The sequence below is a fragment of the Leucopleurus acutus genome (genome assembly GCF_964270905.1).
Source record: "Leucopleurus acutus genome assembly, chromosome: 8".
In the NCBI taxonomy this organism is placed as follows: Eukaryota; Metazoa; Chordata; class Mammalia; order Artiodactyla; family Delphinidae; genus Leucopleurus; species Leucopleurus acutus.
The window spans coordinates 97,821,673-97,837,015 of record NC_139151.1 but is presented as its reverse complement, the minus strand read 5'-3'; the positions used below and the strand labels follow the sequence as shown (position 1 = coordinate 97,837,015).

At 53.4% G+C, this 15,343-nt stretch overlaps 1 protein-coding gene across 1 annotated transcript; it reads left to right on the top strand.

Moving 5' to 3' along the window:
- Positions 1-221: 221 nt before the first annotated feature.
- YPEL4 (yippee like 4) lies at positions 222-1,949 on the top strand (the record flags this gene model as incomplete). The annotated part of the gene is made up of 4 exons (XM_082844235.1): positions 222-362; positions 544-587; positions 929-1,037; positions 1,267-1,949. The coding sequence occupies 4 exons, from the start codon at positions 222-224 to the stop codon at positions 1,354-1,356; spliced, it is 384 nt and encodes a 127-aa protein (XP_082700361.1). The 3' UTR covers positions 1,357-1,949.
- Between the last annotated feature and the right edge of the window lie 13,394 nt (positions 1,950-15,343).

The following is a 15,343-nucleotide window of genomic DNA, read 5'->3' as shown; positions in this document are numbered from 1 at the left end:
GTCTCGGCTCTCCTGATGCACCTTCCCCTCTTCCCAGGTGACTTCCATTTCTATCTGGTTCACGTCTGGGGGGGCCCTGGCCGGGCAGCCCCCCCACATCTCTCCTGCCCTGAAACACGGCTCTAGCCAACCTGCTCCGCTGCTTCACCTGCGACCGTCTGTGTGGGAGCTGCACGGCACCAGCCCCTCCTGCCCGCCAGGGCATCGTCCTCCAGCCCGTCATGCCCAGCTGCGACCCTGGCCCGGCCCCTGCCTGCCTCCCCACCAAGACTTTCCGCAGCTACCTGCCCCGCTGCCACCGCACCTACAGCTGCGTCCACTGCCGTGCACACCTGGCCAAACACGATGAGCTTATTTCCAAGGTACGCCAAGTGGGGGCCTGCCACTCCCCTCCGCTCTCCCCCCAGGGTAGTCCAAACATCACCTAGGGGTGAGGCAACGAAGTCCAGCCTCCCTCCTCCGCGTCCCGGGGTGACTCAGGGCAAGGGTAACCCTGGGGTCAAGGGCTACCCAGTAGTCACTGTCTGTCCTATGTCTCCACAGTCCTTCCAAGGGAGCCACGGCCGAGCCTACCTGTTTAACTCCGTGTAAGTCTCCCTCTCTCCTTGTGCATGTGTGCTTGTGTTGTGAATAATTTTCCTCTGGGAGAAACAGGGTGAGCCATCTGAAGGCGGCTTGGCACCTGCTGCCTTGGCCTCTCCTTTTGCGAAGTGGTTCAGGAACTCAGTCTACAGTTCTTCTGCGGGGAATCCCAGCACCGGAAGAAAAAGGCCCAGGCACTAGCCAGAAAAGGGTGGATTGCTGAGGGCAGGGGCTTCCATTTGGAGGGTGAAGCTCTCTCCAGATGGAAGGTCCTTTGGGCTGTTCGGGGTCTAGGCTGACAGAGCGACCCCACTGGGTCCTGGGTCCTTCCTGTTTCCTGAGACAGGGTCAACGTGGGCTGCGGGCCAGCTGAGCAGCGTCTCCTGCTCACGGGGCTCCACTCGGTAGCTGATATCTTCTGCGAGAGCTGCAAAACCACCCTCGGCTGGAAATATGTAAGTACCGGGGGGACAGGGCCACCCTCTGAAGTGGAGTCTCCATGGCCCTCCAAGCCCCGGTGCCCACATGTTAGGTCTTTGCATGATCCAGAGGGGAGAGGGAGCTAGCAGTGGGTTGGACTGGGTCGAGGGTAGCGGGGTTGGGGATCAGGGGTAACACAGGTGGCAGCAGGAGTGCCTGGGAGGGAACTGCTCTGTCCTGCGTTCACGGCTTCCCCTCCATCAGGAACAAGCTTTTGAGACGAGCCAGAAGTACAAAGAAGGGAAGTACATCATTGAAATGTCACACATGGTGAAGGACAACGGCTGGGACTGAGGGGCTCCGGCAGGCCGTGCCCTTCCTCCGCATGCCCCACCCTCCCCACCCCTGTCCCCTGGCCCTGCGAAGCGTCCATACCAGCATGAGTACTGCCCCACCCCTGGGGGGAACCCGGCTCCCGCCAACCCCTCCCCCGCCTCCACCTCGCCACTCCCAGGCCCCTTTGGAACGGGGCCCTGGGGTACCCCAGGGGTGTTGAAGGCTCAGGAGTGGGCAGCAGCCAGGGAGACAGACTGGGGGCAAGGGCTGGCTATGGGGCCTTCTAGCCCCAAGGTCCTGAAAATTGAGGGGATGGCGGGGCGTAGACTCAGGCAGAGAGGACCACGGGAGGAATCGGTGTTTGCTCCACCTCTGTGAATGAACAGAGGACCAACTTTGAGTCATGGGACTGGTAGATCCTAGGCCACAGAATAGCAGGTGGGAAAAGGCTTGAGATGGAGTGAAATTTTGGCCTCAGACACCGGGAGATCCCGGAGTCTCTAAGGGTGAAGTTTCCCCACCCCTGTTTGTAGAAGCAAGGATTCGTTGGGGGTGGAAATCCCAAATCCCAGGCCCTGGGTAATAAAAGAATCGCAGGGGTTTCCATTTCACTCCACTTGTTTATCTTGGCACTGAAGAGGCACTTTCAAGTATCTGACCCTTGCGTGGGGTAGGGAGAGTTGCCCTGGAACAGCCTCACCCCCAGCGGGCAGATTCCAGAGCAAGCAGGCGTTGTGGGCGTTCTCCGAGGCCCAGCCACTGCTCCCTGGCACCCAGTCCCTTGGGGGGAAGGCGGGAAATCAGTGCTACGGGGCCAGGCTTCCTCGTGGCTGCCACCAGCGAACGAAACTTTTGTATGATACATAAAGTGTTTGAGTCTATTTTTAATAAAAAGGGGAAAGCAACTGTGAGGCACTCGGTCCTCTGACTTTTCTTCCTCGTGCAAGTACCGTACCCGTCACATAACACCCCCATCCCAGGCCTGTCCCTTCACACCACTAGGGGGCAGCAGTTGCTTCGTCAATGGCAAGACACCAGGGGATGGAGATTCAGGTGAGGTTTTGCTTATAAGAGATGGCTTTTGTGAGTGGTATTCCAGCTGGAGTATCCAAAACAGCTCCTGTCTTTTGGAGCCCTTGACAGTGAATCTGCTTTTGCCTGGTTCGGGCACCTGGAAGAGGTTTATTCCAGAACAAGGGTTTTCTTGGGTCCCATTGCCTTTCAGCCTGGCTCTGGAACGTTTTGGTCGGCTCATGGCCACACGTAAAGCTAAAAGGAAAATCGATCCGCCAAGGTGCTGCCTTAGCAGCTGATACAAAGTGGAACAAAATAGCTCAAAACTGCAGCATCAATGCAAGCACGTGACGCAAGTGCAGTTTTTGGCAGTGATGTGATCTTATTTTCGTGAGGTCACCGACGTCTGCAGGGAGGATTGGACGCATCATGAAAATCATTGTTTTTGTAAGCTAGCTCGTTATTTACAGATTCATTTATTGATACTGCAACTATTTGTAAGCGCACCTCTTACTTGCCAGGCCTTGTTCAGCACTGGGGATGCAGTGGAGAACAAGGCAGCCACGGCCTGACTTCATGGAGCTTTCGGTCTAGCGCGAGGACAAACGAGAACCAGGCAATTCCAGTGGGTGACAAGGGCTCTGAGCGGGGATGGGGGAGTAAGCTCGGGAGCTTGTAGGAGGGGCTTAGCCTAGACTTAAGGAGTCAAGGAAGGCTTTGCAGAGTGATGACTATGACGGCACTTGAAGGATGAGAAGTTGGGTGGGCGGGGCTTCCCTGCTGGCGCAGTGGTTAAGAATCCGCCTGCCAATGCAGGGGGCACGGGTTCAAGCCCTGGTGCAGGAAGATCCCACATGCCGCGGAGCAACTAAGCCGCACCACAACTACTGAGCCCGTGTGCCACACACGGAAGCCCGTGCACCTAGAGCCCGTGCTCCACAAGAGAAGCCCGCGCACTGCAGCGAAGAATAGCCCCTGCTCACCGCGACTAGAGACAGCCTGCGCGCAGGCAGGAAGACCCAACGCAGCCAAAGATAAATAAATAAATTTATAGTAAAAAAAAAAAAAAAAAGAAGTTACGTGGGCAGAGAGGAAGATTGTGGGGAGGGGGATATTTCAGGCCGAGAGAACTGTGTGTTAAGTGGCTCAAGTTTAGATGAAATGAAAGTTTCCAAAGCTGGAGCCCAGATGCAAGTGGGTGATGAGATAGCACAGAAAAGACAGGCAGAGGCCATAATACACTTAGGAATTTCATCTCAAGGGCATTGAGGAAACACTGAAATTTTCTTGTTTCTTAATAAGTGGAGTCACATCACCAAATGGCTGTTTTGTGCCCAGAGAAGAGGCTCAAATAGAAATGTTAAGAATGAAAAAAAAGGAACATGAAGCTAACTGTACCGTCTCAAATACTGTTTTCAACGTCAGGATGGAGAGGCTGTCTGGGCAGAAGGGAGGAAGAGACCTGGAAGACACAGGTGCTAGATGAAGGCAAATAAGCCATGAAGGAATGATGTCCAGCACCCCCATCTGAGAGGCCTGATGGGGGTCTGTCCCATCATTCAGTTCCCACATGCCTGGTGATGCCTAAAGCCTTCTCTCAGGTTCCAGCAAGCGACCCAGAAACGCTGTCCCTATCAGTTCCACTTCCTGCACCAAAGTTCAGGAAGGCTTGTCCTTGAAAATCTCTGACTTTGAATGTCAGACACAAACTAGCCACCTTCTTAAAGCTCCCCAAATCTGCCTCTCTCTCAATTTACTTATTAAGCCAACTAGACACTGTGGGAAACAGGGAAGTGACTGGCAGTCATTGCCCTCAAGTTCTTTGCAGTCTCTCCCGGAAGAATCGTTCTGCGAGTTGGGTTCAAGGGATCCTATTAATCTTCAAGATCAGGCCGTGGGCAGTGCTGTCCGAATCTTGGATGCCCAGACAGGTGTGCCCTGGAGAAGCACCACTGTCAAATACCCTGTGACTAAGAGGGGTCATGCTGGGAACTGCAGGTGGAGATGAGGTCTCCTTTTCCTGCCCAAGAGCCAGGGAAGGAGCTGCAGGTGTGGAATGCCAGGGGCACACGAGCTCCTGTCCCCAGGGAGCAGTCCTTTCAGGTTAGCCCTTTTTCCTTTCCTGGGCATCCCCTTTTTCTCATGGAGGTCTATTCTGGTCCTAACAGTGCTTCTCCCAATCTTATCCACCCACACTCCGATCCCAAACTGAGTCTGGGAACTCCTCCTTCTAAGCCAGCAAGCCACTACTTGTATCCTTAAAGGCTTGAACCTTTGGAAGATACTCTCATACAACCAGCAGGTGGCATCAAAACCCTCTACCCCTCAGCTCCGGCAATCTCAGTTGAGAATCTACTCAAGCCTCTCCAAAGAGACTGGTGAGCTGTCAGGCTTAGGACAGGATTAGATCTAGGCTCTGCAATTTAAGAGCTGTAAAACTTTGGCAGCTCTGCTGAAACCTTGCTGACTCTCAGTATTTTCATCTGTAAAATGGGGGTGTTACTTGCCAAAGTCATTAGAGGTCCACCATAATGTACTTAGTGTCCAGCACGTGGACTGCACGTGGAAGCGCTTCCGTAAATGTGAGCTATTCGTAGGACTACTCGTAGGGAGGATTCTGGGTGAGGAAGTCTCAACGCTGAGGAGGCAGCTGGCGCTGGGTAGCACTACGCGGCCAATGCCCTTTTAACATTGCACTGCTAGTGATAGGCGCAGACAGTAGCACAATGTGAAAAGAGCTCCGGCCCGCAGCAGAGGCATGCCGGCCCTGCCTCCTCGCCCCTTCTCCCAGTCCCCGGGCCACTCAGCTCTCCTGGCCTCCCTCTGCCCTTTCTCATCTTCAGTACAGCTTTCCTCCCTTCTCTTCCGTTCTCAGCGTAGATCCTGTATTTTCCCTCCATTCCTCTGGCCTTCTTCCTCACGCCCTTCCTAGCATTGAGACCACCTTTTCCCTGAGGTTTTGGGGCTGGGGGCACAGGGTCCAAGGAGGCAGCTTGGCACTCAATCTTCACAGGAAATGAGCGGTAGAAACCCCCCAAATCTGGAGGTGACACGAAGCTGTGTTCATCTGGATTTGTATCTCCGGCAGCTTCCCTCCAGAGAGGAGCTGGCTGACCAGGACCAGAGAACCCTCTCTTCCTCCCTATGCCAAAGCTCGCTCTCCTTTTTAGTTTAGATAAAGGGAAGTTCTAGGCCTTAAGGGGACAGCCTCAGATGAACCTTCAGGACCAGAGGGATGGTGGAGAAAAGGTGCAGGGTCCCCAGGCTGCACAGGAGGGGAGGTGCTTCTGGAGGTAGAAGCTGCAGGTAAAGTCCCACCTCTGCATCTCCTCCTGGAGGTCATTAAATCCACTTTATGGGCTCAGCATTAAACGAAACGGTGCGGTTGATTCCCTCACCATTAGACACAGGCGTTCATTGGCAGTGGGATCAGAATCTGAGTTGTTTCTTGTTTATCCAGGGACTCCAGTTAGGGAGCTTTCAGCTCACCCAGAACTTCCCCATCCTGCCTGGTCTAACGGGCTTAAACCCTGGATAAACAATCCTGACACCAGCCAAAGGTTCAGAGCCAGGCAGAGCTCTAGGGTGGCACATTCCTGGCTAGAGCTGTGGCCCCGGAAGCTCAGCTCCAGTTCTGACCTGGTGAACTGTGTGCAGCCCAGAGGGTCAGGGGCTGTGGGGTAACTCCCCGGTGCACCGAACAGGGAAGGCCTCCAGGAGATAACCTCCGCCTTCCACAGCCGGCAGCCGGAGGAATGGCGGACAGACTCCCAGTTGGGAGCTCTTCCTCTGGGCTTCCCCTCCGGCCCCCTCCCACCCCCTCAGGAAGCAGGAGAGCCTCTCTCCCGCCTTCCTAGGCAGAGTTTGTTCCTGTAATCTGCAAAACGTTCTAACGGGGACCCAGGCCCCACTAGGGCCAGTCGCCAGGCCTCTGCTCTTGGGTTGAGCAAAGCAGTCCCAGCAGGGAACTGGGTCATGCCAACAGGGGGCAGAGGAGCAAAGGTAGGACTGCCCAGCAAGTTCCTGGAGGTGAGGGGAAGATTCCTCACCAAGGAGTTCCCAGATCTCTCCCGGGGGAGAGAAGGGAGACGGGGCTGGGGCCAAGGTCCCTTCGGCTCTCACACCCAACTCACTGCAGAGCGGGCCCTGCGATTCAGCAGCCAGCAGGGCCCGTCCCCCAGCGTGGGCCCAGGAGCCATCCCCCAGCTCCTTCCAGAGGCGGGTGTGGAGACCGAGGAGGAAATGGGGGAGGGGAGGCCCCGGCTCAAGTTCTCTCCACTCCCCCTCCTCATTGGCCACCATCTTCCGGGCCCTGCTCCCCGGAGCAGCGGGGGATGGGGCCCAGCCTGCGGAAGGGAGAGAAAGGGCAGGTGGAGGGTTAGCTGGAGCGCCAGGGGCAGGGGCTGGCCCTGACTGTCTCCTCCCCCCTCCCCGCAGCCATGGCGACTGGAGGGGGAGGGGCCCGGGAGGGTCCTGAAAGCCCCGTTCCGTGAATGGGCTGAAAGGGGCAGGGGGAGGTGGGGGGAGGGGGCCGCGCTCGCCCTCTACGCCCAACGGTGCCCCCCCCAGGACACACACACACCTAGAGGCTGGACCACACACGCGCGCACACGCAAACTCCCAGCCACACTCGCTGCACAACTCAGCCCTCACTACACACTCAGCCAAACAGCAAGCCCCGGAGTGCGAAGCCACAGCTGCTCCACAGAACACACCCCTCAAAACCCCACAACTCTCAGCCCAAGAGCGGGCCTCACACGCACACACAGCCCCTTGGCTCATCCACAACTTCTCAAGATGCACAACTCCCCGCCCGGCTGCAGCCCTTCGGCCACGGCGCTTCCCTCTGCACACACCCGCCAAGTCCCCGGCACGCCCGGCCCCAGACGGCCCGGCCTCAGCCCGGCAGCAGCCGCCCTCCCCTGCGCACCACCGCCCCGCGGGAAAAGGACCGCGAAGCCGCCCCAGCACGACGTGCCTGCTGCTCGCCAGTTACGAGCGCTGCTAAAGGAACAAATGGAAGGATGCCCACGAGGGGAGGAGGACGAAGAGGGGGAAGGAAGACGAAGGGAAGAGCCCAGACCAGCCCCCTCCCCTCACCGAGAGAATAAAACCGAAAATCGGTGGCGTTACCCCTCAGGGCGCTCAGATACCTACACAGTGCGCTTCCTTACGTTCCTCTGCCTGCCACCTCCTTCTTCCCGGGCTCTTTCTCTGCCCTTCCCTCCCTCTTGGCTTCCCTCCCTGGCCTCGCACCCCCTCTCTCACGCCCTCTCGCGCCCCGCCGGCTCCTCTCCCGGGCCGGGCTCGGATCCCCGGCGGCCGCCCCTCCGCCCGCCGGCCGGGACCAAGGTAGGTCCGGGGACCAAGCGGCCGCCGCGCCCTGGCCTCTGCCGATCTCGCTCTTCCCCCCTCGCCCCCTTTCTCCTTCCACACTCCCTGCCGTCCATCTTGAATACTTGGGATTCTTGAATGGAGGGAGCAGGATCCGCTCCCCCAGGCTCCCATTGGCTGTGGGTTAACCCTTTTGAAACGAGATCCTCCCTCTCATTGGCTGCCAGGCTCCCCTCTTCTCCCCCAACCCCCATCCCCTCCGCCTCCCAGCAGCCGGCGAGGTCTGGGCGCTCCCGGGCGCCCCCTCCCCTGGCCTCTCAGCCCCCCGTACCTCCACCCCCGGACGCCGGTCTCCCTGCCCTTAACATCACACCCGCCACAGGGCTGCAGGTGAGGGCAGATCCGGTTCCCGCCAAATGCGGCCCCAAGGGTGGACTGGCAGAAACCCTGTTCCCAGATGCCCCTCGTGCTGGACCTGGAGACCTTAGAAGATGCAAGAGGTGCAATTTCCTGCCTGTCTCCGAACCCTCCTTGAGCAGAAGTACCGCTCCAACAGGGAATCCATGCAGCCTTTCAGCTTCACCCAAGACGATCCGAGAGCGCTCCTGAACCAACCAGCCCCCCGGGCCGGGCAGGAAGAGGGCAGCTCCGGAAAGGATATCTGAGGCTCTTCTGAGAGGCTGATTCCCTGATCGCCGCAGGGCAGGTCTGACCCTACCAGGAATGTGCAGCATCTGGAGCTCTGCTCAGTCACAAACACCCCCTGGGACCAACCAACGCAGCCGCCTGGCCCTGTGCTGGACCCACGAGGGGCTCTGAGCTGGGAGCCCAGAGGGGCATAGAGGAAGGAGGCAGCAGGGGGTAGGGCAATGAGTCAGGCCTGGGAACGGGGTACCTTTGTTCTAGGCCCAGATCTGCCATAACATGCTTTGCCAGGTCATGTCGCCTCTCTGGGCCTCAGTTTCCTGATTTACAAAAGTTTGATCCAGAACTTCCTATAGAAGTTTCTGTGTGAAGATGGGAATGCTCTATACTGCATCATCCAATATGGTAGCCACTAGCCACATGTAGCCACACGTGGCTACTGAGCATTTGAAATGTGGCTACTATGACTGAGGAAATGGCTTGCTAATTTTATTTAATTTTAATCACTTTTAAATAGCCACGTGTAGCCAGTGGCCACCATACTGGACAGCGCAGGCCCAGAATCCCTGTGGTCCTGCTGGAGAACAACATCCCAGGAATCTTGCTGGGGAAAAAAAAAAAAAATATCCTGGGGCTTCCCTGGTGACGCAGTGGTTGAGAATCTGCCTGCTAATGCAGGGGACACGGGTTCGAGCCCCGGTCTGGGAGGATCCCACATGCCGTGGAGCAACTAGGCCCGTGAGCCACAACTACTGAGCCTGCGCTCCGCAACGAGAGAGGCCGCCATAGTGAGAGGCCCGCGTACCGCGATGAAGAGTGGCCCCCGCTCGTCACAACTAGAGAAAGCCCTCGCACAGAAACGAAGACCCAACACAGCAAAAATAAATAAATTAATTAATAAACTCCTACCCCCAACATCTTCTTAAAAAAAAATAATCCTTTCTCTTTGTCTTCAGGTGCAAAATCTCCCAGATGCAAATTGCAAATCACCAAGGGCATCAACGCCTAGGAAATGTTCGAATCCCTGTCACCTTTGTCAGAAACCCTTTTCTTATGATTGTCGATCTGCTCTGTGGGAGCTGAGATACACACACCCACGACACACACGGAAGATTAGGGCTAGCAGGATTTGCAAGTTTGCCCAACCTTCTTGTTTTTTCAAAGATAGAAGCCAAGATATCGACAGGAGTTAGGGTGGGGGGTGTCACTTGCCCAAGGGCACACAGCAATTTAACACAATAAACTTAGTGCATCTCTTTGGAGCTCTTATACGCCCACCACGCATACTTCATTAAGTTAATTCACTAAATGCACTTCTCTAGCCCAGGCCAAAAGTGAACTGGGGTTGAAATCAGCCAATATGGCTGATACCAAGGGATAGCCAGCTCCATGGGAGAGGCAGACAGGCTGTCCAACCAGCACGTGAATACCCAGAGCTCCTGGGTTGTAAGAACATAGGTAGCTCAGAGCCTGTTTCCTAAATCAATGTGCTTAAGAGCCCCATTGTGGCATTCCCCACCATGAGGAGAGAAAGCCAGCCGAGAGACAGAAGAGTGAGCCTGGGTTTATCCTTGGGTTAAAAGCAGGAAGCAGAATTAGCAAGCAGCTGGGGCTTCTGTAGGAGGAGGGGTGCAGGGTGTCCAGGATTCTGGTAGCTACAGGCTTGGTGCATACAGGGCCCTAACCCAGCAGACAGAACAGCCCCAGGAGCTGGTAAAAGGGACTGGAGCACCTGCCTGAGCTTGTACAGACCCTTGTCCAGTCCCCACTTGTGGAGGGCGTCTGCCTGGGTAATGTGCGCTGGCTAAGGGGAAGGCACAGAGCTGCCTGGAGAATGGCTTCTGTCCTCAGCACTTCTTTATTACAGGTGAAAATTGCTAAATGACTTCTCTGGTGACAGACAAAGAGTTCGGAGGAGGGAAGGATTGCTCCCGGTTGGGAATGGAATCTAAGAAGGCTTCCTGGAGGAAGTAGCATCTAAGACTTGAAGACCAGAAAGGATTTAAAGACAAGAAGATGGGAGGAAGGAAGACCAGGAAATGGCAAGGAGAGGAAACAACACAAAGGCTGGAAGGTGGGGAAATGGTGGTATGTGCTTAGAATGGGTTGTAAATTCAGTAGGAACCTAGGATATAGGAAGGAGAATAGCAAGGATGGAAAGTCAGGCTGAGAAAGGTTGTGGAGGGCTTGAACACTTCCCTCTAGGCTAGGCTCAGCTCCAATGACATCATTTTTCTTGAAGGTGCCCTTACCCTTTTCCCCTGCCAAGAGATGCCTCCTACCTATTCATCAAGCTACCCCAGTGCCTCCACCCTCAGGTTTCTGCAGCTTCTACCTTAGTCTGAAGGCCGCCATTTGTGTTCCACAAACACCCTTCCCAAGGCAGAGTGGACTCTGGTTCCCCGCGAGGGGATGGACTCTCTTTGGTCTCTCTCAGCTCAGTCTCCAGTCTCTGGATTCCCTATGCCCAGGTATGAGCTGCATAAAGAAGGCTTCCTTTTCCACTTACCACCTTTTAAACCTCTGTACAGCCCCATCCCATCTCAGGAGTTTAAAATGGAGGCCAAGGGACTTCCCTGGTGGTCCAGTGGTTAAGACTCCGTGCTTCCACAGCAGGGTGCACAGGTTCGATCCCTGGTCAGGGAACTAAGATGATGCACAGTGCGGCCAAAAAAAAAAAAAAAAAGGTACCCAGGAGCTATTTGGCCCCAGCCCCTCTTACATTCTTTTCTCCCCCTTCCCCCCTCGGGACTTCCAGAGTGCTCCTGGGCTTTGCAGTACCCTTTCTTCCTCACCATCCCACAGTATGTCCAGGATCTTTCTGGAGGTGGCCCTTTGCCCTCCTCCCTAATCTCCGGAGTCCTCCCCAGATTCCAGTATACCACTTGTGAGACAGCAAGACCTTCTACCTCAGTCCTCTGCCTCTTGGAAGGACGCAGTCTGAAACTAATATTAGAGACATGTTGCCTCTCTGCTTAAACATCAGTGGAGGGAACTCGGCTTCATGGCTCCTAACTCAGAGGTGACACAGGCCTTTCCATATGTGTCTCTCTCCTTTCCCCTTCTTCCACAATAAGGAGCCTTTGTGTCTCCTCTCAGCTGATTATGTGTCTGAGGGCTTCCTGTGTGGAAGCCTCTGGAATCATTGCTGGGAAACATTCCTAGCCCCAAGGTGCTCATAGTTGAGGGTTACAAGGCAGACACATAAAGAGGAAAGTCAGAGAACGACAGGTGTCCAAATAGACGCAAGAACCTTCTTTCGGAGGCAAACCCATTTCCCCGAGGTCTTGATGCTATCCTTGCTTCATCAGTTGCCCCATTTATTGCATCTCCAATCCCCTTCCATGAGCCTAGAGCAAGGTTCAGCAAACTATAGCCCACGGATGAAATCTTGCCCTTTGCCTGTTGGGGTTTTTTTTGTGTTTTTGGTGTGTGTGGCTTTTTTTTTTTTTTTTTTTTTTGGTAAATAAGGTCCATTGAAACACAGCCCTGCTCACTTGGTGACACATTGCCTATGGCTGCTTTCACACTACAATGGCAGAGTTGAGGGGTCACCACAGAGACCACCCTACGGCTGGTAAAGCTTAGTATACTTACTAGCTGGCTCTTTACAACAAAGGTTTGTGGACAGTTTTGGACCCTGTCATCTCAGAAAGCTGTAACAGAACTCAAGGAAGTCAACTGAAATTACCCTGAGATGGGAGTGGAAAGGCACAGCCCAGACTTTCCCCCTCAGCCTACAGGTATGCTCAAATCTTCCCATAACCCACCGTGAAACTTCTCTCAACGCTGGTCAGTTTGCCGCCTCTCCCCTTCATGTCCCACCCACTCTTAAAGCTATGCAGCCTGGCTCTTGCCCCTACTTTCCCCTGGAATGTTTCCCACTAGGACCACCGCGGACCTCCCCACCCCTGGCCCATCATTCTCTTCTCGATTCTCGTCGCACACAACCTCTCTTTACCTTTTGCCTCTCTTGACTGTGTCAGTCTTGAAATGCTCATGGTTTCTGGGAGACTAGACCAGTCTTGAACTGCCTCTTATGTCTCCAACTATTCCTCCTCAGGTCCCTTCGCACGGGTGTTCTTCCCTCCCCTGCTGCTTAAATACACATTCTGCAAGGATTTGTCCGTGACCTCTTCTCCCCTCAAGCCTTCTCACTGGACAAAATCATCCACATACCTGATTTTAACACTCTCATTTACGTTGATGACTTCCCAATGTACAACTTCCGAACTGAAAGCCCAGATTTCTAACAGTGTGCTGCAGCTCCTCAGATGCTTGTCTTAGCGACCAGACAAGCTGAATTTGTTCCCTATCGAGCACATCATCCTATACCTCTGCCCCTCACCTACTCACCTTTGCCTCTTCTTCCATCTACCCCTTAATTGTTGCTCTTCCTAAGAGATCTGCCCTTGGCCCTTCTCTCTTCGAGGGCAATTTCATCCGTTTTTACAGTTTCAACCATCACCTGTGCAAGAATCGCTGCCCAAGTCTATTGGGGTTGGCAAAAAAGTTCGTTTGGGTTGTCCCATAACATGAGAAAACCCAAACAAACTTTTTGGCCAACCGAATATATCTCCAGGTATGTTTGCAGCTGCTACCTTACATTCCCAAGTAGATATATGAGGTAGGTATCAGGTGCTTTTGCCTGCCTGAATTCCATCCTGCTTCTAGTAACTACACCTTAGCTTTCCTCTGGGGAGACAGCTGTTCTCTACTTTCATTCCGCATGGTTCACACGAGGCTGACCTCACCTACCCCTTCAGAGGCAGTCCCACAACCCACGTGTATTAGGTCTATGGCTGTATAACAAATTAGTCCAAAATTTAGTGGCTTAAGACAACACACATTATTTTCTCACAGTTTCTGTGGGTCAGGAATCTGGGCAGGGTTTGGTTGGGTCCTCTGATCATGGTCTCTCATGAGGCTGCAGTCAAAGTATCAGGGCTGGGGTCTCATCTGAAGGCTCAAAGGAGGAGGAGTTGCTTCCACGTTAACTTTCAGAGTTGTTGGCAGGATTCAGTTCCTCAAGTGCTGTTGGACTGAGGGTCTCGGTTCCTTGGTGGCTGTTGGCCACCCTCAGTTCCTTGCAATGTGGGTGTCTCCAACATGGCAGCTTGCATCAGCAAAGCCAGCAAGAGAGAGTCTGCTAGCAAGATGGAAGTCAAAGTCTTTGTAACCTAATCACAGAAGTGACAACCCCTCAACATTGCCATATTCTGTTGGTTAGAAGTAAGTTACTCGAGGAGAAGATAAAACAAGAGTATGAATCTAGGAGGCAGGATCACTGGGGGACATAATTGAGGCTGTCAACCACAGAAGACTGAGCCAATTAAACAACAATAATGGATTCAAGGATGGGTATCTGATCAAAGTCAATCAGAATTAGACCTGAGGGGCTTCCCTGGTGGCTCAGTGGTTAAGAATCTGCCTGCCAATACAGGGGACAATACAGGTTCGAGCGCTGGTCCAGGAAGATCCCACATGCCGCGGAGCAACTAAGCTTCTGCGCCACAACTACTAAGCCTGCGCTCTAGAGCCCGTGAGCCACAACTACTGAGCCCACGAGCCACAACTACTGAAGCCCGCACACCTAGAGCCTTGCTCTGCAACAAGAGAAGCCACCGCAGTGAGAAGCCCACGCACCACAACGAAGGGTAGTCCCTGCTCGCCGCAACTAGAGAAAGCCTGTGTGCAGCAACATGAAGACCCAACACAGCCTAATTAATTAATATTAATTTAAAAAAAAAAACAAAAACATGCACACGTTAAAAAAAAAAAAAAAGAATTAGACCTGAGATGTTTGCCAGAACTTTGGAGAGAGTGGAATTGCTGGCATAGTTTTGCTGGCAGAAGAGGGTAAGCTTGAAACTGCTGTTGGTCATAACCACTGCCTCGTGGAGAGGAGAATCTGCCTAAACTGGAAACATAATAAGGAACAAGAAGGCAAGAGATGGGGAGAGACAGGTGCCTGATAACATCATGTGAGAACCTGATACAGCCATGCCTACAGCAGAACCTCTCGAGTTTTCAGTTATGTAAGCCCAGACATTCCTTCTACTCACATCGGTTTCAGATGGATTCTGCCACCCACAACCAAAAGGTTCCTAATGGATAAAATGTCTCAGAAATACCTCGGATTCCGTTTGCCCAAACCCAATTTAATGATCTTACCTTCAACTTCCCCACAAACCTGCTTCTCTTCCTTGATTCTATTTTGCAGTTTAAAAGCATAACACAATTGCTTGGGGTGAAAACCTTGAAGTCATTTTTGCCCTTCCTTACTTGCTGTGGAGGTTGGAATAGCCCACGCAACACGGGCTCTATAGAACCGTAGGAGATACCTTTTTCCTTCGCAAAGATGGGGGAGGCTCTAAGGTGACCCAATGAAATACAATCTTAACTATACAGCTAAACGAGTAACTAGGTTTTCCTCCAAGTCATTAGAATCCTACAGAATTTCTGGATGTGAATCACACGATTCAGAGGATGAGAATACTGTATCTGACTCTCATATCAAAACATACCATAGACAAAGTGAAATTCTGGCAAACTGCCTGGTGACCTTGTCCTTTGGAAGGCACCCCGGACTGGTTTTGTGAAAATATTCCTTCTGTCTCTAAGGCAGACTAAAAGAAATTGTGTCATTTGGAAGTCAGTCATAATTTCTTTGACGTCTTTCTCCTTAGAATTCCAATCAAAATTCTAATCTTTACCTTCCTTTCCCTCTGCCGCCTTCATCCAGAATTGCCCTAAATCCTGTGCGTTCTACCTCTCAGACATGCCCTGTTTTCTCCATTCCCCTGTCAGCTCAATATCCACCTTGGGGTTTTGGATCATCTTCTGAAAAACTTTCTTTCCAATCTCCACTCCATCAGAGTGTGAGTCCACAACACAGACTTCAGATCATCTGCCCCAAACTGTGATGGCTCCCTGGTGCTTAGACAATGCTTTCTAACCTTTATTGCGTTATGGACCCTTTATTTTTGTTATTAAAAATTTTTTTCGCCTC